Here is a 27769-nt window from a genome sequence, read left to right as displayed (position 1 = left end):
AACAGTAGCGAAGAAATGAGGTCTGTTGCTCAGGAATTAAGGGAAATGCAAACAGCTGCAACAGAAACGCTTAGAGACGAAATTAGCGGAGTCGCTAAACAATGCTCGGAAAAAGCTACACAATTACGCGACGAGTTTAAAGCAATGACAGCAGAACTATCGCGCACAATGGATGAAAAGATTGACGCGAAATTCGAACAACAGAACACTCAAATTGACGAGCGTTTTAATCACCAACTAGAAAACAGTAATACGCGTTTCCGTAAATTTATACAGATCAGAATAAAGTAAAACGACAAGTAATGGAAACAATCACAGCACAGAGACAAGAAGATAAACGTAAAATGTTTGCGAAGGCAAAGACATACGTAGACAACAATATTGCTACAGTGTCCGACGAAATTAATACCATCAAACAGTTGAACACAGAATTACGTGACGAAATTTCCGATCTTAAATCGAAAATAGACACATACACAACAGATTTTCAAACAGTGACCGACAGACTCGAACAATTAGAACTAACACAGGATTCCGATGTCGTGAAAGCTGACGTTAAAAAATTGAACGAAACCACACGTAAATTACAAAAACAGATTAATGCTTCTGACAGTAAAAACGATGATCAAGCAAAAATACTGACTGTAAAATATGATGAATTGGCCAGTCGTATTGATGTTATTGAAAGTAATAATGACAGCAAATCAGACGATACCTCACCGGTTTTATTTAATCAAACACCTGAATTTCAAAATCTACAGCAGACAGTTAATGAGATCGATTCGTCTAACAATACATTGCGTAGAAAATTGTCAAGTTTACAGCAAGAGGTAACAAAGATAAAAAATATTTCAGTTAATAACACATCACAGCAGACGCCACTTTACGAACATTTTTCAGACTCACGCAGCGCGTATAATTTGGGTAATCTACAGAGAGTACGGGACTTAGATTCCGAACAGACACAGACAAATAGATTCTCTTACAATCATGAACCTGTTCCATCATACAGAGACGATAATTTTGATTATAAACATTTTCTGTCAGTGAGAAAATTTAAAGTGTTTAAAAATGACAGAACACACATTCATCCGCTGGATTGGATATAACAATTTAGTTTTGCTTTTCCACCGACTTGGCCCGTAACGCATAAACTTGAATTTATTTGCAGTTTTTTGGAGGGCGAACCGGCAACTCGCATGAGACCGATCGCGAGACAATGCTTTTCGGTAGAAGAGTTTCAGAATGCTTTTCTGTCAGCGTATTGGTCGAAGACGACACAGCGCGGAATTAAAGATCAGTTAGATCATACAATGTAAGCTTTCACGGCCGGTATTGTCTTCACTTAAAACTTCCGGGCTGATAGGCCGTGGTCGAAGTATAAAACACTCTCCTGACGTTTCGTCTCCGACTGCCGCTTTACCTCCGAGGATGTCTCCCGCAGTCGGAGACGAAACGTCAGGAGAGTGTTTTATACTTCGACCACGGCCTATCAGCCCGGAAGTTTTAGGTGAAGAAAAAGATCAGTTAATTAGCTTATCAAATTATGAGAACACAAATTTTCCCAATGTCACGCAATTTTTTGAGCATATGATCCAACAAAACCAGTACCTAAGTGAACCGTACAGTGAATCTGCACTTATAGAATTATGCATTTCTTAATTACCACGATCATTAAGAGTGTCACTTCTAACGGGTCAGCAAAAAGAAAATATTTCGGCATTCAGGGATCTGCTGCAGCTTTTAGAGGTGCAGCAATCAGATTATTCCTTTGTAAACAAAAATTTTTCATACATCAACCAAGGCCAACAAACTTACAGTAACTACGGTCAACCACGTAATTTCAATAACAAAGGTAACAGACGCTTTAGGAACGACAACCACCAGGACTTTAATAGCAGACAAAATTTTGATTATCAATATCGTCAAAATTTTCAGCAACAGGAACCACATTTTAGTAAAAATAGACGTTTTCCACCACAACAGCATGAAAGTCAGTCGGTTAGCATACCTAACCAACAATAGAACGCACAAGGTCAACCGCGTGCACGTATAGTCCCTGGTACAACAAATAGTAACGCACAGCAGCAAAGAAACAACTACCTACAGAAAACACAATATTTCAATTCCTATCGCAATGCACCGTATAGGAATGACTATTACGACAGACGTAAAAATAATGAAGACAATTTTCAGCGTACATCTAAAAACAGTCGGTCTTACCAACAGCAAAATTATCCACAAGAACATATTCTCATGAATGAACCCGACAGTAGGTATCATCCAGAGCGTAATACGTCTGGAAGAAATAATAGAACAGTTCAAATAGTCGAAATGCCACAGAATCGTCCTGAAAATAATAACACGTCAGATAGAATCTGACTAGATACTGTACAGGTCGCATCTTCCAATAACACAAGCACTTCTTTTGACACGCAGAATGTTGTTCACGAAAATGTAATTACTTTTGACGTTATCAGAGACACTCTTTTACAGGAAAGACCGGTTGTTCAGAAAACTATTTCACACCCTGTCATTGAAATTAAAATTGGTTCCGCGAAATTTTCAGCAGTAATCGATTCTGACTCACCTATGTCAGTTATTAATGAAGAAACTTTCAACAAATGTAATAAAGAGAATACATATCCTACATTACCACTAGGCAAAACGAAAGTAAAAGGAGCAGTATCGAGTAAAGGAGTAGACGTTAAATTACAGACACATTTATCATTTTGTATTGCAGGTCACACATTTCACTCAAATTTTTGGATTGTTCCTTTATTGACAACAGACGTTATTTTAGGTACTAATTTTCTCTTACAACACGACGCAGTGGTTGATTTTCAGAATTCCTATTTAATGCTAAAGGATGAAGATGTACAATTGGCTTTAGAATTTCAGCACTCACTATCTGCGGAAGAACAAACAATTAATCGCACAGAGGTGATTTCCGTATCACGTGGCATAGACTGTAATTCCACATTGTTCACGAATATGTACGTACATAACTATAACACCCCAGACGAAGCTGACTATGATGTAATGCAGATGATTTCTGATAAGGTTAAACAGAGTTGTGCAAATACAGACGACGAACGTACGCAACTACAGAAAATTCTTTTACAGCAAGCTCCAGTTTTTGACAACATTCCTGGTACTATGTCTGGTTTTATGTATGAATTTCAAGTCAAACAGCATGATACATTTAAAGCTAAACATTATCCCATTCCATATATCCATAGAGAACAAGTTAAAAAGGAATTGCAGGATATGCTTGACCAAGGAATTATTGAACCAGCAGTTAGTCCGTACATAAACCCGCTCCATATTGTTAAGAAAAAAGATGGCTCACTTCGCCTTGTACTTGATTCGCGTCACATTAATGACATTATTATTAATGATACAGATCGACCACAGACACTAGAAGAACTACTACAGAAATTTCACGGTACGGCTATTTATTCTACATTAGATCTAAAATCGGGATTTTGGCAAATTCAACTTCATCCGAATTGCAGAAAGTATACAGCTTTTCTCTGTTTTGGCGATTGTTATCAGTTTTGTAAAATACCATTCGGTTTAACTATTTCTTCTGCAGCTTTTATTCGCGGTTTGAACACAATACTTCCGACAGAACTTAAAGACAGAATCACGACGTACGTAGACGACATTCTTATTGCAGAAGCTAACAGGTCTGAACACAATCTGATTTTAGAACGACTGTTACAAACTTTTCATGCACAAGGACTTACAGTTAATCTTAGTAAATCGCATTTTGGCAAAACTTCTATAAAATTTCTTGGACACGTAATTTCAGCAGAAGGCATTGCGCCTGATCCGGAAAAACTTCAAGCTTTACGTGACATTACTGTTCCTACGACAAAGAAACAATTACGCAGCTTTTTGGGTTTAATTAACTTTTTTCGTAAATTTATTCATCACTCTGCTTTAGACACACCTAGATTATGTCAATTGACAGGTAAAAACACGATTTGGTCATGGGATAAGCAAGCACATTCTGAATTTGTGAACCTGAGAGAAGCCTTGTTGAATGCTCCACTTTTATCGCACCCAGATCTTACCATAAATTTTTCCATTGCCACCGACAGTTCCAACACAGCTTTAGGCGTACATATTTTTCAGGAAATTGAAGAAGATGGCTCTACAGTAATTAAAAACATCGCATTTGCAAGCCGCATTTTGTCACCTGCTGAACGAAATTACTCCGTTACTGAACTTGAAACATTATGTGTTGTATGGGCTTTTACGAGATTTCGGCACTTTCTTTATGGCAGACATACCACCGTCTACACAGACCATAGAGCAATACAATTTTTACTTTCAGCTAAATTCACTCACGACAGATTAAGCAGATGGAAGCTATATTTACAGGAATTTAATTTTACAATAGTTCACATTCCCTGCACACAAAATGTTGTAGCAGACGCATTATCCCGTTCTCTCAGCAACAATCAGCATGACGTCGCAACCAACTTCTGCAAAACAAATTCCAGCGTCATGTACATTCAACAAGTTGCATTTGAAAATTTTATTTCGTCGTCATTACAGGACATAGCACCAACCGGTTATTATGCATTCCTGACGAACTGGTTAACAAATTAATCTGGTATACTCATTTAAGCTACGCACATTACGGAGCAAGAAAATGTTTTCTTATACTGAGACAGAACTGTTATTTTAACAACATGGAGAAACGTATACGGCGAGTTTTAGCGTCATGTAAAATTTGCCAGAAAGCTAAGTCAGACACAACTTCACATATTCCTCCATTATATCCGATTGTACCTGTTAAATTAAGACATATGGCCGCAGCAGACATTTTTGGTCCAATTCCAAGAACTAACAGAGGTTTTTGCTACATCTTTGTCGCTGTTGAACTCACTTCAAAATTTGTTACTTTCACTCCGTTACGCAAAGCTACTGCTAAAACAGTTTCGAAAGCATCTGTAAAACATTTCTTATTTCATGTAGGGCATGTGATGAGAGTAATTTCTGACAATGGATCACAATTTCGATCTGCTATATGGACACGCATGTTACGAGCTAGAAACATTTCTCCGATCTATATATCCAAGTACCATGCTTCTTCGAACCCCTGTGAACGATTAATGAAAGAAATTGGTAAACTGTGTAGGATATACTGCCACAAAAGACATATTGACTGGGACACACACATATTCTCATTCCAAGATGTAATTAACTCCATACCAAATGAATCCACTATGCTATCTCCGTCTGTTATACTGAAAAATGTTGAACCACCAAACAAAATTAAAGAATTAGTAACATTTCCTACATCTCGTCGACTACGACACCGTGAAATAATTGACATTGCACTGAACAACATCAAACGTGCCGCAGAGCGCCGGAGAAGACAGCAAAAACAGGTTTGTACACGCCGAGACTTTCACGTGGGACAGAAGATATTTGTACGTACACACTATTTATCCAACAAAATAAAAGGTAAGTGCAGTAAATTTGAACTTCTATACGCAGGTCCATATCGGATTCGCAGCATTCCTCACCCCAATGTTGTACACGTCGAAACTTTGAGAACGAGAAAAAGTAAAGGCAATCACCATGTCTCAAATATTAAACCTTTTATTGAGTGAACATACTTTATGATTTATCACACTGTAATGCTATTTCCTAATTTTTTTTTATGACCGCTTATGCAATTATATTCACATGAACACCTACTGATGATTATCGTATTTTTTCTTGGCAAGTGCCCGGCAAGATAAGGTTAGCAGGTCGCTCTTCTTGTCGTTACACATCAGACCGTGCATATTTTTCCAGACGAACTTACACATTTTATGACCACTTATGCAATTATATTTATGTGATTACCTACTGATGACTGTCGTATTTTTCTTGGCAAGTGCCCGGCAAGGTAAGGTTAGCAGGTCGCTTTTCTTGTCGTTACACATCAGACCGTGCACATGTTCCATTTTTTTTGTTTGTATGATTAATTTCCTGTTTTGTTTGTATGCACTGTGAAATAGTCAAGGTATAACACACCAGTTGACTTTGACATTTTTTGCTCTATGATATCTTAACATCGTGACTATTTTATATTTTTCTTTTTTTTGCTGCTGCATTGTGATATTCTGTGTACATTTTTTGCCTTTGAACACTGTCTATGCTTTTGACATATTACGTTTTCTGTCATGTTATGCTGTATGCTTAATTATGTTACTATAAATCAGTCATTATTTAGTGAGTATATGATGTAAATGCAAGACATTAATCTTTGTTCATCAATTTCAGAAAGAAATGATGCGTAAATGAAATAAATTAAACGGAAATGGGAATTTCAACCACGGAATAGACGAAAGAGGATCCAAAAACCCTATGAAGAAGAGTAAATGGATCCGAATTAACAAGTATTAACAAGAATATACAATACACATCGCAGAATAGCATTCTTAACTAATTTTTTCTTTCAGAATACGGGGCGATTGATGCAGGCTGTCAGACAGAACTACACATCTTAGTTTTATTAATGAAACATGCTATAGATAAGGAATAGTTGTGTAATGAGTAATGAAGTGATTTTTTGCTGATGATAATGAATGCTGATGAATAATATGCTACTATGAATAATGAAGTTTTTCTTTACAGGTGATGATAATAATGGAGTTATGATAATAAGTAATAAAGTGATGGATAATGAAGTTTTTTTTTCTTTACAGATGAGGGTAATGTTGAAGTTATGTATTTATGCTATGTAGTTATTTAAGTATTTGTTGCAGTTCGTTTTGACAGTAAGTATTTTATTGCTTAGTAGGATGACTGAAGGTTTTGGAAGGGACAGCTATGCAACACATTTTTTATACACATTTCACTACCTGTTAATTCGAAGTTCACTACTTTTCAGCATAGTATGCGTTTCTTCTTTCAGCTCAATAATCCATTTTGTATTTTTTACAGCAGAAGCTCTTCATGATACTTACTAAACCTGTTACTTATTATACCTGTTCTAGTACTTGCATTTTTTTTACCCATTTGTGTCTATCATTTATAAATGTGATCACATATACTTCCTTGTTTCATAACCTTGCTACAGCTCACTCATGATGAATGACGTTACACATTTTCCATTTACAGGAACAACCTAGAAGCAAATTTTTTTCTTTTTCTCTTCTTGCTTTCCCTTATAATTACCCAAAGCAATGCATTGCTAGCACAAAAAAAATATATATATAAATAAAATATTGCTTTGTAACTGGCTAATAACTCCACTGTTCATTGTAATAAGACTACTTATAATGCCCATGATTATTGATGCTATGACTGTAATTAACTGATTTTTACTAATGACTTCTTAATGATACAAAAAAAGGGGGTTAATATCACCAGTTTCAAATAATGCTACTCATTGAAGAGAGTTCTGAATAATACTGAATGATGATAAATGTTTTGTACTATTCAATACTTGCTGGCCACTGAGTGCCGATAATTAGTGTAATGTTTTGTACTATTCAATACTTGCTGGCCACTGAGTGCCAATAATTAGTATAACTCATTGAATTATGTTAATGCTATGCCAATAATTGACTCTCCTTTTCAATGATGACTTCTGATGAACATTATTCTGTCATATTAAATATGCTTTGTAACTGGCCAAGGACTGCCACTGTTTATTGTAATACGATTACCCATGATGCCAATAATTTAATGAACATTTTTCTGTAATACTACATTCGTGGTACAGAAACGTTCAATAATTGGGCTATGAATGCCGCAAACTACTAATGTAATCCTCAATGAAGACTACTATGTGACTTAATGTCCTTCACCTTATGACCTAATAACCTGGAATTACTGTAATATCCATTTGTCCTGTCTATCCTCATGATCATGGAGCACTATATTTGGTTTTGCACTAATTCTACGTTGGTGTGCCTTGTAAGAGCGTGGTGTTGACACGACATGCTGTCCACCACCGTGAGCGATGAAGACGTTATTATAGTCCCACTGTTTGGTGTACCTGATGTACTGCTAGAATGATAACAAGGAATATTACTACGACATTTCAGTGTCTTGGATACGCTGATAAATACTTCTGGGAAAAGAACTGCAAATTGTCTCACTTGGTGTTGTATTTCTGTGGAAAGATATGGACTTTCAGTGCAGCTGCGTGCAACCTAAGTGCTACAACCATGACACAATCCTTCCTATTCCTTCCCTAATTATTGTAAAATGAAAAAGTCATATACAGTGAGTGTGCACTTCTTTTCTTTTGTTAATGAGATTAGTTATCCTGAAATTACTAAAGACTTCTACAGTGCATGTGCACTTTATTACACTCCTTGATTTGTTTGTTTGTTGTAGAAAAATACTAGAGAGTACTACAGTGCGTGTGCACTTTTGCCATTTATTAATACATTTTGTGATTTGCTGATATATTCTCAACTGCAGTGCATGTGCACTTATGTCACTTGTCAACATGATTTTTTACAGTTGCGTTTATTTGTTGTTAAAACTTTGAAGAATTTTTTAGTGCATGTGCACTTGTGTCATGAGTTAATATGTTTTCTACTGAACTACAGTGCCTGTGCACTTTTCTCATTTTTCAATATGATCTGTACTCATTCTGTATACATTTTGTGATTTCCTGATATGTTCAGTACTTCAGTGCATATGCACTTATGTCATTTGTACTCGTTGTATATATATTTCCTCATTTGCTAATATGTTCCAAACTACAGTACGTGTGCACTTATGTCATATGTTCTGTACTCATTGTATATATTTTTGCCTTTGTCTGATATATTTTGTAAGAGTTTTTCAGTGTGTATGCATTTATGTAATATGTTTTGTACTCATTATATATATTTTGCCTTTGTCTGATAAATTTTGTACTCGGTGCATGTGCACCACATTTAATTCATGTTCTACATCTGAATTTTGTCTATAATTGTAAAGTTAATTAATTAAAATAAAAAAAAATTTGCCGCGATTGGCAAGTCCAAATGACTCAGCATCGCTGCCAAATTTTTGCCCCCCCCCCCCCAGTGGAGGGTTATGAAACGCGTACCTTTCATAGGCAGCGATGGCGAGCCACAGAATCTCTGACCAGAGAGCATGTAGTCAGCTCAGTTGCGAGAGAGTAATAGCGCGCGAGAGTTCAGTCCTGTTATGAGTGAGTAGTGGTACGTAGCGAGTCGCAGTTGTGTGTGAGGAATCGGCGGGCGTCGACATGGCATTCTGGTCGAGATTCAGGACAAGATATATTGTTAAATAAGGTAATGAAGCAGCTTTGCGCTCAGCTAATAATGTATTGTAATGGATCTTAAGTGTAATTAATTTGTTCAAGAATCGCCCCAATAATAATTTTGTTTTCAAACCAAGCATTTTAACAAACAATCCTTTTTTGAAATAATATTTCCCTTGCATTTCCTTAAAGAAAAGTTTCCCTTAAATTCAAAAAAATATATATATTTGCGATGCATTTCCTCCAAGCTATGGCGAAAAATAAGAGCAGATGCAGTTTTACTGAGATAAGAATTTGAGTTTAGTCAGGGCCTAAAGATCGACATTTCGGTCTATTTGCGTTTTCATTGTCATTGAGATGTCATTCTTTGTATTGAATTGACTTTCATTTTTGTGGGAGGTTATACATAGGTCAGATTGCTAGTTCTCATTTAATTGTCATTGTCAATAAATTATTTTATTTGCTGGTAGGTTACAATAGGTTCTATTCTCGTTAACGTTTAAATAATTGTCCTTCGAAATTTTCCGGGGAGGTTACAAAGGATGTATTAGTATGTTTCACTTGGGAGGCACAGATATCGCCTGCAGAAAAATGAAGAGGGGTAGGACGTCAAACTGGCCGACTGGGAGCAGGTGAGGCACAACAGGACATTTTAATTTCCACTGTCTGTACTTTTACAAATAAATTCATAAAACTTTGTCTGGATGACCAGGAAGGGTTCAGGATTCCCGCTCATAGCAGTCGAAGTTCAAAAATATAACAAAATATATTTTTTACATGTGAAACGTCATAATTTTTTCACTTACTATTGGCTGCATTCGTTGCTATAGGTATACTTTTCTTCCTAAGTAAGGAAGATTCTTCGATGAATTTTGCACAGCATACAAACCATACTTTCAGGTGTATGAAACTCTAGAATTTTCCAAATCTATTAAAAACTGTGCTAAAAATTGAGATAATTAACCATAAAATTTGAGTTTTTTCTAAACATGAAGTTTAAAATGTAACAGCTCATTCATTTTTTCATAAATGAAAAAAATTCTAGAGTTTCATATACCTGTAAATATTGTTTGTATGCTGTGCAAAACTTCTTCTAGCCAAATTGTGACCCAAATTTCTTTTTTTCCCAATTCTGTTCATCAACTCCTCATAGTTACGTGTTCTATCTATCAAATTTTCAGCGTTCTTCTGTAGTGCCATGCTTCAAAAGCTTCAGTTGTCTTATTGTCTAGACTATTTATGGTACATGTTTTACTTCAATACACAAGCTGACTAGAGGAAGGGATAATTGACAGGACACATTTGGAGGCATGAAGGGATTGCCAATATAGTACTGGAGGGACTTCTGGAAGTAAAATTGTAGATGGGGACGAATAAAGTAAGCAGATTTAGATTGATGTAAGTTGCAGTAGTTGTTGAGATATGAAGAGGCTGGCACAGGATTGGATAGCATGGAGAGCTGCACCAAACCAGTCTCCGGAGTGAATACCACAACAACAACAGCTTCCACTGAGCAACCCTCTTTTTTGTAAGCTTTTGGAATACATGCTTACTGTTATTACATACTCACGCTGGTTAACTTCCTTACTTAATATGCAGATTGAAGAAAAAATGTCAGCATCAGCATGTGTGTCATCATCCAGATTCAAATAAAAAGTGTGTCTATCAGAATCAGACTGCATGCATTTACAAAACGTATGTATGAAAAAGATGAGCTGGCAATACAGTCACATTGTTCAGCGCATCAGAATGTTCATAAGAATGTGTATCACACCACAGAAACCGTACCAACCATCGTAGGTCACTGAATAGTATGCTGGAACATCAAACCAACATCCACCACAGAGCTATGGTTAGAATCCACACCAGGTTGTTCTTCTCTTATCTTAGACATCTTGTGGCGGCGCAACTAGTGCGCAATCGCCCATTTGTCTATTAAAAGATTTACTTCAGAATGTATGTGGACTGCAGTGTAAGCGGGTAGAGTATTACACGGTCAGTAACGGACGAGTTGTGTCCTGCAGACTGACGTCACGACCATCTGTTGCAGCTGCGCGTGTGAAAGCAGTGGAGTAGCGCTGGCAGGCCACTTACATTATACGAAACTAAAAATATTAATAACTAATAAAGGAATAACCTGAGGAAAGTCATATTTGAGGTACAACCTTCTGTTGTGAAAACAAACAATATGTCAAAGTCTGAGATCAAAAATAGTTGTATTTTGGAAGTTGGTAAAATTCCAAAAAAAGGTAATTTTCCGACATTCAAGAATTTAAATAAATACAGTGATGTAATAATTCACCTTCAGTGACTATGTACGATGATCTGATAACACTTTCAGTGTTCATATATAAATTTGGAAAGTTTTTAGTTTCAGAAACCCTCTTTGACTTTTCTATAAAAATAATTTCAAGAATTCTAAGTAAATATGTGCATTGTGTGTTAGGGTGCATGTGAATGAGAATGCGTGCGTGAGAGTATGTGGGATGTTCATCATTATTAAAAATCATTCATGTAATTCTCTACAGGAACTGGCAAGTGTTCCAACTCTGTAACGTGGGAACGAATCCACTAGTGGTTCCTCTATTAGTGAATGTCGGATGTCCAAGTATGTATGCTTATGTATAAGACAGCCAGAACATTCGCGACTACATAATAAATTTCCAGATGTAGAGTAAAGCTTATCATTTTGTTTTGTTTATTTAATTAGAGAGTTTTGTGTTACTTATTTGATGACGTCAATGGGCCTAGAGAAGTGGTAGAACGCCGCCACGATGCCTTAAGGAGAATTCGTCGCCGTTCTAAACAGACAGTGTATAAAACCATCGAGAACACAAGGTCCGTCGACAAGTGCAGTAGCAGCAACACTCTTCACTGGAATGCGATTCTTCTTGTCGCCTGCTGTTGTGGCGAACTCGATGTTCTCGATGGTTTTATACACTGTCTGTTTAGAACGGCGACGAATTCTCCTGTAAGGCATCGTGGCGGCGTTCAATGCAGTTGCCTGTGCAGCAGCAGCAGCGCGAATGAGCATCTGCGCGGCTTTCGCTCGCTTTTATAGTATATGCGGTAGCTTGGACTTGGAATATTTTCACAGTGCCAGCGGAGTGTTATCCCGGACGCGTAGACTGGGTGTTTTAGAGTGTGCGTGTCCGCTGGCGTAAGGTCAAGCGATAAGTCTATTAATAGAACAAAGCTGTTGCATCCTTTAGCCCCCCGGTTCGTGATGTACCCGTGTCCGGTTAATGGCTGACGCTACAGATCAGTTTGCATGGAGATGAATTTATTTATGAAACTACAAAGTACAGTTTGGTTTTCTGAAGCAGCTGCAACAAACTTAAAGAGAATATGCTTTGGACTTACCGTTTCTCTTCTCTTGTTAGGATCTTTAACACTTTATACCATGGAGGCATGCAGGCATCAGAGCTGTTCCATAGACTGCATTAAGTCCATCACAGCAATACACATCAGCAAGTCAGTAAGGTGGCGCATTCTGCTATCGCGCTTTAGACCTTTGGCCTACAGATCGCTGCATCATTTTATGCCGTTTACAGTGCAATGTCAGTGATACACGGTGTCAATAATAGGTCACCGAGACAAATTTGAACAAAAGTCTGGTGGCCCTGTATTTAAGGTGCGTTTATTGCACAACAACCCGTTCTTTCTAACGAAGATCATAACGTGACATCGAAGATTCCCCAACAGTCCTCGTAACTACATCTCTCAAAATCGCAAAAATGTGTCTGTGTCATGACCCATGATTGTCTAATCGGCGCACATAACGCTAGAAGGAAAACTCTGGCTCCTCCTGGCCGAGTTCTAGAATGTAGCTTTTAGTGTTATGACGCGGGTGGACGTATTTGATTCATTACAGCAATGTGTTTCCGCCATTTTGTGCGAATAACCTTAGGTTCTCTACGTTTAACCAACGGCTATTTAGAAAAGTTTTTCTGTCACTCTTATTGTTCCTGAATGTTTCTGCACACTTTGGATGGGCTTCGACGACTTTTAAGCACCAAGCACAACGCTTCTGTATTCTCTTGGGGGTCCAGACTCAGGTGGGTTCGATAAAAGATCCAAAAATACGCATTGTACTCACATTAGTAGGACGAGACCTGTATTCGACGTTTTCCTCCCACGCTATGTCGTTTTTTCCAAATCACAAGCAAGCATCGAGGACTTGATTACGACTATGTTTCTGGGCATCATGCTGTTCCATCGATAACGATTTAAATAACAAACATTTTGCATCAAGTTTACACAAGTGTATTCCAAAACGAAAATGCGCCTCTTATCTAGGGGTGGCGTCTTCTATTAGTAATCTAAATGTCGTCCGACCTTGGTTCGATAACCTGTATGTGAAAAGAAAGGAAGGAAAGATTTACCAATAACGAAGCGAGAACACCTACAATGGCAATGGTCTTTCTTACCCGATAAATAAATTCCGGTACAATTAGGGGCATTGTAATAGACTGTACTGTGTTAGCGCGGTTCATGAAGTTTTTCATCCTTGTTAGCGATCGTGTAGCCTTCCATCTGCTCTATCATGCGAAATTTCTGCTCTCTAGCGTTCTTCGCCTCTAATTGCTGGTTATCAGAAATTATAAAACTTAAAACATCATTTTTAATTCCCAATTGCTTTTCTTTTCTCGTGACTTGTCGACTTGAGCTCCTCTTACACCACATATGTTGGTTTCACAGCGTACTACTGGGGTCGTGAAGAACCCAAGAAATTTACACGGAGTATATTAATAATATTTTAATGAACTAACATGAAAACATAAATTGCAGCTGTTCCAACGTAAGTCACATTCCCAGTGTCTGAGATGCTACATTCAAGATAAGAAATTGAGATTGGTGTCATATGGACCCCAGTGATACTCAGTGGAAACACCACTCTTAAATAGTGGTTTGGTGTAAATATAAAACTGAACGAATCTTCATTGGGAAATAATGACTGCGAGAGACAAAGGTATGAGGCTCCAAAATAATAGGTTTGACAATAAGTGTGATATGTTTCCAATTGCTTATGCGATCATATTAACCCAATGGTAAAAGTAGGGTTACAGGTGTATGCATTTGGTCACTAAATTAATACTGTTAATAACTGACATTCGTAAGTCAGTGTCTGTAAATCGAAAAATCACTTCAATCAATGAAATTAACAGTTGCTGTGCAAAATGGTTCCGCACTTGATGAGAAATAATATATTACTGATAAAGAGGTGATGTGCGAGGGCGTACTACAAGGTATGCTTACGGTCTTTATATTGTGTCCAGAGTACCAGTTGCTTTATTACATGCCATGCATATCACTTGGTCGACTTTTACGTTTCTCTGCCCCAAGGAGCAATCCTCTGCTGGTAGAGGTCCCCTAAACGCAGCATGTAGAATGGCTGTGTGCTACATAGCTATGTCGGCGAGAGAGAAGCAGCGTTCTGCAATTCGAAGAGTTCTTCCAAACATGGATAATGCTTTCTTTTAGCTTGGGGATATCTGTGACAGTCGGACACCTTGGGCTCAAATCATCGTTCATTCTCCATACGCTCCCTGATTGGGCCCACCCGATTTTCATTTGGTTACAGAGCTTTAAAAACACTTTCAATGAATTCACATTGACAGTGACGAGGCAGTGCAGGCAGCGGTAACGTTGTGGCTCTTTTAACAAAGTCAGGCATTGTACAATGGCGGTATCAATAAACTTGTCTCTCATTCGGAGAAATTTGTTCGTCGTTATGATGATTAATGATGAGATATAAGTATGAAAACTGGAGAATGAAAATGAAAATTGATAACAAAGTTTATTCTATTTAAAAAGCTTTTAGATTTGTCACTTGTAGAATTCGTAGGCATTAATTTTTAGCACGTCTTGGTATTTATGTTTCAGTCTAGAAGGACCATAGGCTGAGACGGTTCACGATCACTTATTTTACAGCGATAATGCAAACTTGCATCTTGGTGTGGTATGTTACAGATTCCTTTGCGTAATAGCTTGCAAAAAGTGTTTTGCTTTCCGCCTTGGGCCGCCGTGTAGAATAACCAGAGAATGTATTATGTGCTGCAAATATTTCACACTTTATCCTGGAAAGACAAGGACACACCACTGCGTCAGTCGTAAGTCTCTGCTGTGTCCACCGGTGTCGTCTTTCCAATCAACGTTTCAGGGCGGGAATTGGGTATTGGGATGGATAAATTGCGTTTTGTATGATTAATATACAGTCATAATTTGCCAATAATTGTGTGAAGCTGCGCATAAGGAAATGTATTCAACGATTGAATTATAACAGTTGACGACATGAAACTACAGTTTTATTGCGTCAGTATAAAACTATTACAAGGCCAACAGAAAGATAAAAAACAGAGAAAAATGTTTTCAAACACAAGTTTTTGGAGTCAGTTTCTCGCCTAAACGTAATGCTGATGTGGTTTATTGCATGTCGTGAAGCAATGAGAAACTATCATGAAAGAGGATTAGTCGATTGCTCCAGTTTTGTTGCTAGAAAAAGAGGTAAGTTCTGACGCTCTTGGGATTTGTTGCTTTCTCTGAATATTGTAGATGTCTTCAGTCAGCAGGCCAGCCATCTGGTCTTCACCCAATCGCGGAGGAGGCAGTCTCTTCAAGCTGAGCCAACAGATTTGCAATAGTCCTAGTTCTTGGGACAGTCTGACAGGGTTGGTTTACAGACTCTTTGGTTTCACCACGTAAACTACAACAAACAGAAGGAAACATGTTTTACTAGAGTTAGAAACTATGTACAGACTTATATACTATTTGGTATTTACTACTGATAACACTGTGATAGGTTTTCACCTTTTTTGCAGGGCATGAATTTCATTTTCAGCACTGTGAAAAGATTATGTTACGGTCGCATAACAGTGAGAATGTGGGAGACCTCTGGTAACAGATGCACTACAGAGCGTCGTTTCCACATGTACCAGTGACAGGTCGTCGGGGTGTCGTATTCATTCAGCACCTCCCCAGAACAGTAACTACCTTTCTTTGTTCATGCGTTTTGAATAGGCTTTCCTTCAATGGACTGTGAAGTACCATGTCCGATCTGGACATTATTTTTCGAAGACAAGTTTAAATAGGCGGTGACTGTTGTTGCGAGTACTGTGGAGCTCGAGCAAGCGTCCTAACTGCTGACAAGTGCCCTGTGGTAGCGACATCTTATCCCCACTGGCATTATAGCAGACGGCTGTTTAGCGGATGGACAACGCGAGCAAATCTGAAGCTTGATGCATTTAGAGAGAGTTAGGATGTCACTAGAACGAAGTTCTTCAAAGTGGGTAATTGCTGTTCAGGTGACCTGCAACTGATGGACACAGTTTTACATTTCAAATGTTCTGTGGAGTTTTCGGACCCCATATTTGATTCATAGTAATGGTGCTGGCCAAAAATGAGCCTATGCTACTGCCACAAATTATGCGGAAAATGGTATTTCTGGATTAGAATTTGTTAATGGTAGGACAACAAATGAGTTACTGCGAACATTTCACTGATAGGGTTGCTCTCATCAGATTCGACAGCAAACCAACAGTGACAACAATAGTTTCGATATGCATGCTTCGTCGCAAGCAGATGAAGAGGTAGAGAAAGTATATTAGGATTTAAAGGGTAATCAAGTATATAAAATTATAAGAAAATCTTGTAGTCATGGGGGATTGGAAAGTGGTTGTGCAGGAAGTCGTATAGGATAGGTTTACGGTTAAAAATGAGCTTGGTAGTAGGAACGAGACCAGAGACAGATTAATATGTTCTGCAATAGGTTTTAGATGCTAATAACGTAAACACTGTACAAGAATCACGCAAGGAGGAGGGAAACTTTGAGAAGGCTGCGAGATACATGAAGATTTCAGTTAAAGTGCGTCATGATCACTCAGATATTTCGAATTCAGATACTGGTTTGTAAAACGTAATAATGACGATGAGTTGGCTAAAGTTGAAGAGACAGGTCAGGAAGAATCAGTGCACAAGTAAGTGACATACAGAAGTAGTAAGGAGTGAAGGGACACCTCTGAAGTTGTTTGAGGCTATAGATACAGCCATAATGAATTACTCACTAGGTAGTGCAGCTGAAGAGTAATGGACATCTCTGAAACGGGCAGCCGTAAAATTTGAAGAGAGAAACGTATGTAAGAGGAAGATAAATGCGAAGAAACAGTGGATAACAAAAGAAATACTTCCGCTGATCGACGAAAGAAAGAATTAAAAATCCTTTCAGTGAAATTGTGAAATACAAGTCGCTGAGGAGTGAGCCAAAAAAGAAATGTTTGTCTGAAGGATTGACTCAGCTTTTACGGAAGGATTGACTCAACTTACAGAAAAAGTAAAAACAACTTTCAGTGAAATAAAAGAAGCGTGGCAACATTAAGAGTGCAACAGGAATTCTACTGTTAAATGAAGAGGAGAGAGCGGATAGATGGAAAGAGCAAACAGAGAGCATCTATGAGCAGGAGGATTCACGTGATGACAAAACCGGAAAAGGAACAGAAGATAGGGAAGGCTTATGGGATAGAATATTAGAAGTTAGGATGGCTTTGGAAGACGTAAATCAGATGAGGCAGAAGGGATAGATTAAATTATACCAGAATCTAGTTGATGTGTACGAATATTATAAGGAGACTGGTGATATACCATCAGACTTTCCGAAGAAAATCATCCAAACAGTTCCCAAAATTGTTAGAGGCGACAAGTGCTGCAATCGTAACACAATCAGCTTAACAGCTCAGGAACTCAAGTAGCTGACAGGAATAATATACAGAAGAGTGGAAAAGTAGACTGAGGATCAGTGTGCATTTAGGAAATGTAAAGATGGCAGAGATGGCTGTGATTGTGGTTGACAATAGAGGCAAGCTCGAAGAAAGTCACATGTTCGTAAGATTTGTCAATGTGGTAAAAACGTTCGACGTGTTAAACGGTACAAGGTGCTTCAAATCCTGAGAAAGAAAGGGGTAAGCTACAAGGAAATATGGTAATATACAAGAACAGTAAGAATGGAAGACAAGGAACAAATCGCTGTGATTGAAGAGGATGTAAGAGGAAGGGTAATCTTTCACCCCATCTGTTCAATATATACGTCCAAGATGCAAGACGGAAATAAAAGGAAGGCTCATGTGTGGGATTAAAATAGAAGGTGAGAGGAAACAATAAGATTCCCTGACGACATTTCTATCCTCATTTAAAACGATAAAGAATTACAGAAATTGTTGAACGGAGCCAACGGTCTAATGAATGCAGAATATGGATTGACAGTAAGTCGCAGAAAGTTGAATGTAGGAAGAAGTAGCAGAAAAGTGAACAGTCGGAAACTTAACTGGCTATCACGATCAAGATGGCGTTAAGGAATTTTGCTAATTAGTCAGCAGAATACACATGACGGACTAGAAAATGAGGACATAAGAGGGAGACTAGCGCTGATAAAAGGGCTTTCTTGGCCAAAGTCTCCCAGTTTCCACAATGTCCACAATGAGATAATGAGATGGTCATTATGTATCTAAAGAACCAGCTTGATTTCTAACATACGTGAGAAGGCTGAGAAGCCATGTTCCCCACAAGTCTGCATTTTCTCATCGTGACACATGCCGTTAAGATAACGGAAACATTACCATTGAATAAAGGAGTTAATTCACATTTTGATCGTCTGTGCAGAAACTGGCAGCACACAAAAGTATTCGCGCTGCCTGAGTAAGGGGAGATGTGTTCATTCGTCTCTACCAAATACACAGTTTTATTTGCCTTCTTATAGTGCAGTCTACAGCGTTCACAATACACCTCTTCTGGGAATGGCATGCCGACTAACAACCGCCAATTTGTGCCCTCTAAAAATACCATCATCGTATTCCTCATCATGTCAGCTTATCCACCGATCGGTACTCTGTCCGGACGTCATTGGATATCAGCTGTATTTTGCAATGGCATGGCACATACTAATCGGAAGCTTCGGCGTCTGTGTTAGCCTGTTGTTCAGTTACAGACTCTGAGAAGTATATAAACAACGAATACTCCGTAACCTCAATCCATTGCGCAGGATACTATTTGTGAAAAGCATAAGGTATCCAAAATTTTAGTAGTTTGGAGAGGGAGAGTCAAAGATACGTAATGGTGAGCCCTCTCATCTTCATCTGGTCTAGAAGATTCCGATTTTACTAGAGTTTTAGGAATTATTATCTGTATCTTGTGCCACTATTGCTCTGTACGATCCCTGTCGAAGTTGAATGTCAGTTTTGTGATGTGAGGTGACCTTCTGTTTATTAGTCGACGGCAACATTATTGTTCCTGGGAGTGAGTGCGCTTCGGTCTGCTTATCGCAAGAATTTATCGTAATATTTCACGAAGACACTATGAACCGCTTGACAGTATACGCACAGCTGTGCTGAAATGCTTTTTACTTAGCCATCCCTGTACTTGTTTATTGTAAGGCCACCGCCTCTTTCCGGTGGCTGCTACGTTAAGCTAAGTGCAATAATATCGTGGTTGTGTTGTAACAAGTTCACTACATATGTAAATTTCTTCGCTTGATTTGCACACATGTCCATCTTCATATTCATTATGCTACGATCACATTAGGAACGGTAAGGCAATGGTACAGCTCAATATGTGCTCATATCTGTTTGTCTACATCTGCCACTTCTTAATTCAATAGTATCTGTTCTACAATGATTTTACACAAATGATTACTAAGCAAGATTGTTGGTATTCTTATGATTGCTTAGGTCTCTAAATACACGACACAACTTCGAAGGACACGTACACATGAATTCATTTTTCATTTTAAGTTATGAAAGGTGGCTACACTGAGCCACAGAGCCAGAGATCGCGCCAGAGAGTATTGTTCCACCGCCTCCACTGGCAGTGATTCTTGAGAAGTCGTGGTAGGCGGTTCTTCTTCAGATGTAGTGGAGAGTTGTTGAGATGTGGTAGTAGTGAGTGTTTGTTCCATGTTTTATGCAGTTATTTGATGGGAGAGATAGCAGATGTTATTATAATGGAGATATTGTAATGATCAGAGTGTATTTCGTCAATATATATGAAGGTAACAAAACACTATGTTCTTTTATTATTTCTGTGTCTCAAATAGTGCATCATTACACGTTCAGTCAACAAAGCATCTGGCTTGTGTTCTTGTATTAGAGTGTAATTCTGGTTTCCTTGCGCAATTATAGTATTTCTAATTTTCTTTTATCACGTCAGTATAATTGGTATTTAAAAATTCTTGTCTTGTTGAAGAAGAACCATGCTAGATGTGCGTTGAGTCATACTACCACATACAGAACAGCTACACTTGTGCTTTGTTGGCTTCATAGATTTTATAGTTGCTGGGGACATAATTAATTAACTGTGTTAACGAAAATTTTCTTTCATTGTTTGTTGTTATTCTATGCAGTCAGATTGCGTACTAAAACTAGTCAGGGCCAGCCATTTACGAAAATGCGTAACCGGACAGACAGTAAAAATATTTGCATAATAGTTATTTAAGTAAGCCCCCATGCACGTGGCGACCCTGCCAGGATCGTCCCTTGGAATTCTTTTGATTGTAAAAAATAGTAGACAGTAGTATTGTTGAAGTAATTTGTAGTTTAGTAATTGTAGTCTAGATTGCATGTGTACATTTTGTAATTGAACATTTGCAGTTGTCTTGTCATTCTTCTAATGGTATTTTTGCAAAATTTAATTTTTGATGTCTTGTATACACGTTTGACAATTTGTGCAAATGTGAAAGTTCTAATTGTGCGTTAGGCGTGTTTGTCGGGAAGCATTTCGTGTGAATGGTATTGTTGGAGATAAAGAGTCATTGTGTGTAATTTTCGTACAGTGACGAGTTTTGTATATTTTGAAAATGATTACGCGATCGATCAAAAAGGCGAAAATGATGAATAGTGAGAATGACGAAATTGTTAACATGGTGAACTCGCCAACACAGGAGAACAGTATGATGAATACTAAAGCTGATAACAATTTAATAAGTCGGGAAAATAGTCCGGAAACAGTTCAAAATTTTTCAAAATCAAAAAATTTTCAGAATACAAGATTAACGACAGAAGATATGGAGCGGTTGATGAGTGCAATATTAAATTTGGGATCTGAACTAGAAACAGTGGGATCACAAATAAGAAGAATTACAACGAAGATGGAAACAATGGAAACACAGTTAGGCTCACAAATAGGGACATGTTTCAAAAACATGAAAGATGAATCAAAGAAAGAAATTAGAGAAGAAGTACAACCGATTTTGAATGCTCACAATAATAGTTTAATTTCAACAGGAATTAGACAAGAGGAACAGGGCAGGGAACAGGAAGAAAAAGATCGAGTGATAGTACAAAAATTTTCAGAATTAAATTTACAACGTGCACACGATAAGGAAGAAATATTTGAGAGAATCGAGGAATCCATACCAAATGACAGAATAAATAACTTAACGCAACAGTGTGAACAGTTAACTACTAAATGTGACAATACTGAAACCCGAGTCGCGACACTTACGGAAGACGTAAATAAACAGAAAGAAAAAATAGGTGACTCATCGGAAAGAGTTGAGGAGATTGCAGATAAATTGACAAGTCTTAGTTTAAATGGGGACAGAGATTCAAATGATACAGCTCCATTGCCATTTTCGGAAACCGAAGAGTATCAGAACATAAATAAGCATGTTGAAAATCAGGGAAAATTTAATGAATGCGTTGAAAGGGAATTTGAGGTATTAGAAAAGCAAGTCAAACAAATTGAAAGCAAAATCGTAGGAAAAGACGGTAGAAGAAATTTGGAATCACCGATAGCAGCGGGTTTTGAAGATAGTAATTTATTTAATTTACGAGAAGCAACAAGAGAGCGCCAGGCGCGCGAACTTTACAATAATCGACATTCGGACTGGGACAGATGCGGTAGGTCTTTGTCGCCACGAGGCGAAAACTTTGACTATAAACACTTTTTGACTGTTCGGAAATTTAAGATCTTCCGCAATTCTAACAATGACGTACACCCATGTTCATGGTTAGATCAATTTACGTACGCACTTCCGCTAAATTTGCTACTAAGTCACAAACTGAAATTTATGTGCAGCTATTAAAGTCCTCAGGGGATTCACTACTCTTAGTGAATATGTGCCGTAGCGAGCATAGGGCCCCGAACTGTAGTGGTGCTATTTCTCTTTTAGTTTTCTGTACCGCTGCCTACTCTTTTACTATTCTTTGCATCTATCAAAACAACTCTTCGACTATCAATCTATCTAGAGAGCGTGCAAAAAATAACCGGATATGACTGTTTTACCCAAAAGTGACTTCGGAAATTACCGTTTGGACTTACGGTATCTTCAGCAGCATTCATTCGTAGCTTAAATGAAATTTTACCTGTTTATCTTCGTGACAATATTACTTCATATGTTGACGATATTCTTATTGCTAAACATTCTTGGAGTGAGCACAACAAAATTTTGGATTCATTGTTACGTATCTTTGCAAGAGTTGGCATTACAGTAAACTTGGAAAAATCTGAATTTGGACGTTCACAGGTGAAATTTCTCGGTCACATTATTTCTACAGAAGGTATCCTTCCTGATCCAGAAAAACTAGACGCTATTCGTAATTATGCTGTTCCTACCACAAAACGTGATGTTCGTAGTTTCCTTGGTGTCTGTAATTTTCTTAGACGCTTTGTTAGATTGGAGAATTTGGTCACACCTCGTTTTTGCGATATATCTGGAAAGTTCTTTTTAAACGAAAATCGGTCGACAACTCTGTTTGGTTAGTTTGTATTCCTGATGAGTGGGGTCATAAATTGATTAGGTACACACATTTCAGTTATGCACACTTTGGTCCCAGAAAATGCTTTCATAAATTACGAGAAAATTGTTACTTCAGTAATATGGAAAAACGTATTCGATCTGTTCTTGCCAAATGCAAATTATGTCAAAAGGCTAAGCCGCCAACAATTTCCATAGAGCACCGTTGTTTCCTATCATTCCAGCGAAATTAAAGGACATGGCTGCAGTTGATTTGTTCAGTCCAGTGGTTCGATCTACTAATGGTTTTGCGTACATTTTCGTAGCAGTGAAGTTGACATCAAAATACACTCCTGGAAATTGAAATAAGAACACCGTGAATTCATTGTCCCAGGAAGAGGAAACTTTATTGACACATTCCTGGGGTCAGATACATCACATGATCACACTGACAGAACCACAGGCACATAGACACAGGCAACAGAGCATGCACAATGTCGGCACTAGTACAGTGTATATCCACCTTTCGCAGCAATGCAGGCTGCTATTCTCCCATGGAGACGATCGTAGAGATGCTGGATGTAGTCCTGTGGAACGGCTTGCCATGCCATTTCCACCTGGCGCCTCAGTTGGACCAGCGTTCGTGCTGGACGTGCAGACCGCGTGAGACGACGCTTCATCCAGTCCAAAACATGCTCAATGGAAGACAGATCCGGAGATCTTGCTGGCCAGGGTAGTTGACTTACACCTTCTAGAGCACGTTGGGTGGCACAGGATACATGCGGACGTGCATTGTCCTGTTGGAACAGCAAGTTCCCTTGCCGGTCTAGGAATGGTAGAACGATGGGTTCGATGACGGTTTGGATGTACCGTGCACTATTCAGTGTCCCCTCGACGATCACCAGTGGTGTACAGCCAGTGTAGGAGATCGCTCCCCACACCATGATGCCGGGTGTTCCGGGTGTTGGCCCTGTGTGCCTCGGTCGTATGCAGTCCTGATTGTGGCGCTCACCTGCACGGCGCCAAACACGCATACGACCATCATTGGCACCAAGGCAGAAGCAACTCTCATCACTGAAGACGACACGTCTCCATTCGTCCCTCCATTCACGCCTGTCGCGACACCGCTGGACGCCTCAAGTGCACGATATTGGGGCGTGAGCGGAAGACGGCCTAACGGTGTGCGGGACCGTAGCCCAGCTTCATGGAGACGGTTGCGAATGGTCCTCGCCGATACCCCAGGAGCAACAGTGTCCCTAATTTGCTGGGAAGTGGCTGTGCGGTCCCCTACGGCACTGCGTAGGATCCTACGGTCTTGGCGTGCATCCGTGCGTCGTTGCGGTCCGGTCCCAGGTCGACCGGCACGTGCACCTTCCGCCGACCACTGGCGACGACATCGATGTACTGTGGAGACCTCACGCCCCACGTGTTGAGCAATTCGGCGGTACGTCCACCCGGCCTTCCGCATGCCCACTATACACCCTCGCTCAAAGTCCGTCAACTGCACATACGGTTCACGTCCACGCTGTCGCGGCATGTTACCAGTGTTAAAGACTGCGATGGAGCTCCGTATGCCACGGCGGCGGTGCACAAATGCTGCGCAGCTAGCGCCATTCGACGGCCAACACCGCGGTTCCTGGTGTGTCCGCTGTGCCGTGCGTGTGATCATTGCTTGTACAGCCCTCTCGCAGTGTCCGGAGCAAGTATGGTGGGTCTGACACACCGGTGTCAATGTGTTCTGTTTTCCATTTCCAGGAGTGTATTTAAGACCTTCAGGTAAATTCTGTGTGTGTCCGACGTTAAGAGGACTTGCTATCGAGAAAATTTCAGAAAGAATGTAATTTCCAAGAAGAAACTAATAAACTGAAAAGGTAACTGTTAATTGAGTTCATTTTTCAGGTAACATATTTCCACTTAGGTACGTACTTTAGACGTAATTTGCTGCTCCCGATTACGTGATTCATACTTTGTGCTAATTTCATGTTCTATGAAATTACTTGTGAAGCGACGTGCTTGCGTACGTTAACGGATTTTGACAATGATTATTAATGAACTGGGTTGTAACTTGTGTATATTGTGCGTCGCTTGACTGCACTGCTTTTGCACTGATGTCATATTTTTTATTATGTGCCTCCTGTGCTTATTGATTTAAATTATAATTGTCACTTGATTAATTGTGCTGATGTGGTTAGGTATGTAAGTTATACTTTGTGATTTATCTGCTTGCGCCTTCATGTTTACTTATTATGATTACATATGAACATTTATTCGCTTATGCTGATATGATGCTAATGACCTGTTTGCTGCTGTGCGTATGGATTGCATATTTATACATTTCTGTTCGTCGTCACAACTACTCTTTAATTTGGTATATAGCAATGCTGATGTACAGTGTACGAACATAGAGTTTAGGTTACACTATGGTATTAGTTACAGATTGTTCGCTTGGCAGAGCCTCGTTGTAAGAATTGTGCTGCATCCACTTGTTGACATTCTGTTCACTACTGGTATATTTACTCGCTATTGCTTGTTTTGCTTACGCTCAGTGCCTTATATTTTTAAGATAAGAAAATGAACTGCTATAATTCGACGAACGACATTAGTACAAGAAACTTCATAGAAGTCACATGAGCTGAGGTTTTATGGAAGCTGTATAAATGTATGCTAATAGGAAGGAAGCTAACGACATGACATACCAAAACTAGGTTTAGACCATTGACAGTTATTACACTGCATTTTTCGTGAGCAACTGAAATAGGAAGTGACACTTGACACAAGAAATACTCCACATGTTTGCTTCTGTTTGCCATAATTCTTGAAGTGGTGTACACACTGTGAATTATTATGATCATTCACACCCCGTAATCGTACTTAATTACTGAGAGTTATTCGAACTAAGTCTGTTAGAGGTCATGTATGTATTTCTTTTGTTTATAATTCATAATGAGTAGAAGATTTGGATCAGATGGATTACACAGAGGTTGTGTGTTGACAGTGTGTCTTCGGATTCTATGGGATGATGAGATTTGCATTAGGATTTTATCTGTACTTGTTCGAGGAGACTGACTAGAGGAAAGAGTTGTTATGGAAGTGAAATGATATTGGCAATAAGGTTTACATGTATCGATGTATTGAAGAGGTATTATTGAGGTATTGAGATTATATGAAGTTGATGATTATTGGGGTTTTTGTGGACAAGAGGTAAGGTAAATGCTATTAATGATAAGGTTTATATGTATCGACGTAAGAGGTATTATTGAAGTATTGAGATTATGTGATGCTGATGATTATTGGAGTTTTGGTGGATAAGAGGTAAAGTAAGTGAGGTGCATATTTTTTTTGTTGGTCTATATGGAACAAGGAGGATGAAGATAGCAGACTAGAACACTAAAGTGGAAGGAAGATTGTCTACACACACTTTGTTAAATCACTAAGCAGTATGTACTTTTTTTTTGTAGAGAGGAAGTATTTGCATATCTTGGCACACTGACAGTTGTTCAGTAACAGTACATTTGATCTGGCTTGGCAAACATTGGTCTTGACATGATGACTATGACATTGACTTAACTATTATTGAATGTTATACATTGCTGCCACTACTGCTTGATACACATGATGAACATCAAATTTTGACAGAATTGCATTTACACTGTTAACACTATATAATTACACAGAAGTACTCAATGTGGATGAAAGATGAGTGAGTGTGTTTTGTGTGTTTTCCTTTCCTAATCCTACCCACCTATTTCCTAAATATTATTTTATTTGTTTGTAGTGGCTTGCACTGACACCCATAAATATTACAGGTTTACTGATATTTGAGTATTTGTAATAGTAATATGACAATTATCTGATATCATTTGTGTGTTTATTAGAATTTGTATGTTTAGTGTAAGAGCATTGTAAAAGCATTTGTATGTGTATTCAAACTATTGTTCATGATTGAACTGTCTGATCAGTGATAGTAAATATTATGGACTGTTACTTGTACTTTTTCTACATGATTGGTGCCAATAGGACATGTTTACTTTCTGCTTATAAACTCTGATGAACAGTGTGATTAGTGATAGTGAATATTATGGACTGCTGTCCGCACCTACTCAACATTGCTGGGTGCCACTGATGGACTGCTTCTACTGAAATGAAGTCACCTGTTGGAGTCTGCACCTGTTCCACAATGCTGGGTGCCACTGATGGACTGTTTCTACTGAAATGATGTCACCTGATGGTGTCTGCACCTACTCAACATTGCTGTGTGCCACTGATGGACTGCTTCTACTGAAATAATGTCACCTGATGGTGTCTGCACCTACTCAACATTGCTGGGTGCCACTGATGGACTGCTTCTACTGAAATGAAGTCACCTGTTGGTGTCTGCACCTGTTCCACAATGCTGGGTGCCACTGATGGACTGCTTCTACTGAAATAATGTCACCTGATGGTGTCTGCACCTACTCAACATTGCTGGGTGCCACTGATGGACTGCTTCTACTGAAATGAAGTCACCTGTTGGTGTCTGCACCTGTTCCACAATGCTGGGTGCCACTGATGGACTGCTTCTACTGAAATGATGTCACCTGATGGTGTCTGCACCTACTCAACATTGCTGAGTGCCACTGATGGACTGCTTCTACTGAAATGAAGTCACCTGTTGGAGACAGCACCTGTTCCACAATGCTGGGTGCCACTGATGGACTGTTTCTACTGAAATGATGTCACCTGATGGTGTCTGCACTTACTCAACATTGCTGTGTGCCACTGATGGACTGCTTCTACTGAAATGATGTCACCTGATGGTGTCTGCACCT

General features: G+C 38.8%; 1 protein-coding gene across 4 annotated transcripts in view; it reads right to left on the bottom strand.

The window, feature by feature from the left end:
• The window catches only part of LOC126162280 (uncharacterized), a 202733-nt gene that overhangs the window by 69559 nt on the left and 105405 nt on the right, over window positions 1-27769 (bottom strand). The window contains exon 3 of one of the 4 annotated variants that reach the window (XM_049918692.1): window positions 15919-15947. The exons of the other annotated variants lie outside the window; for them this stretch is intronic. Within the exon in view, the coding sequence (XP_049774649.1) occupies window positions 15919-15947 (29 nt within the window). Of the gene's footprint in view, window positions 1-15918; window positions 15948-27769 lie in introns of those variants that run through there. 4 annotated transcript variants of the gene reach the window in all.

The sequence above is a fragment of the Schistocerca cancellata genome, chromosome 2, assembly GCF_023864275.1.
Source record: "Schistocerca cancellata isolate TAMUIC-IGC-003103 chromosome 2, iqSchCanc2.1, whole genome shotgun sequence".
Classification (NCBI taxonomy): domain Eukaryota; kingdom Metazoa; phylum Arthropoda; class Insecta; order Orthoptera; family Acrididae; genus Schistocerca; species Schistocerca cancellata.
Note: the sequence above shows the minus strand (reverse complement) of the source record. Positions and strands in the feature narration are given on the sequence as shown.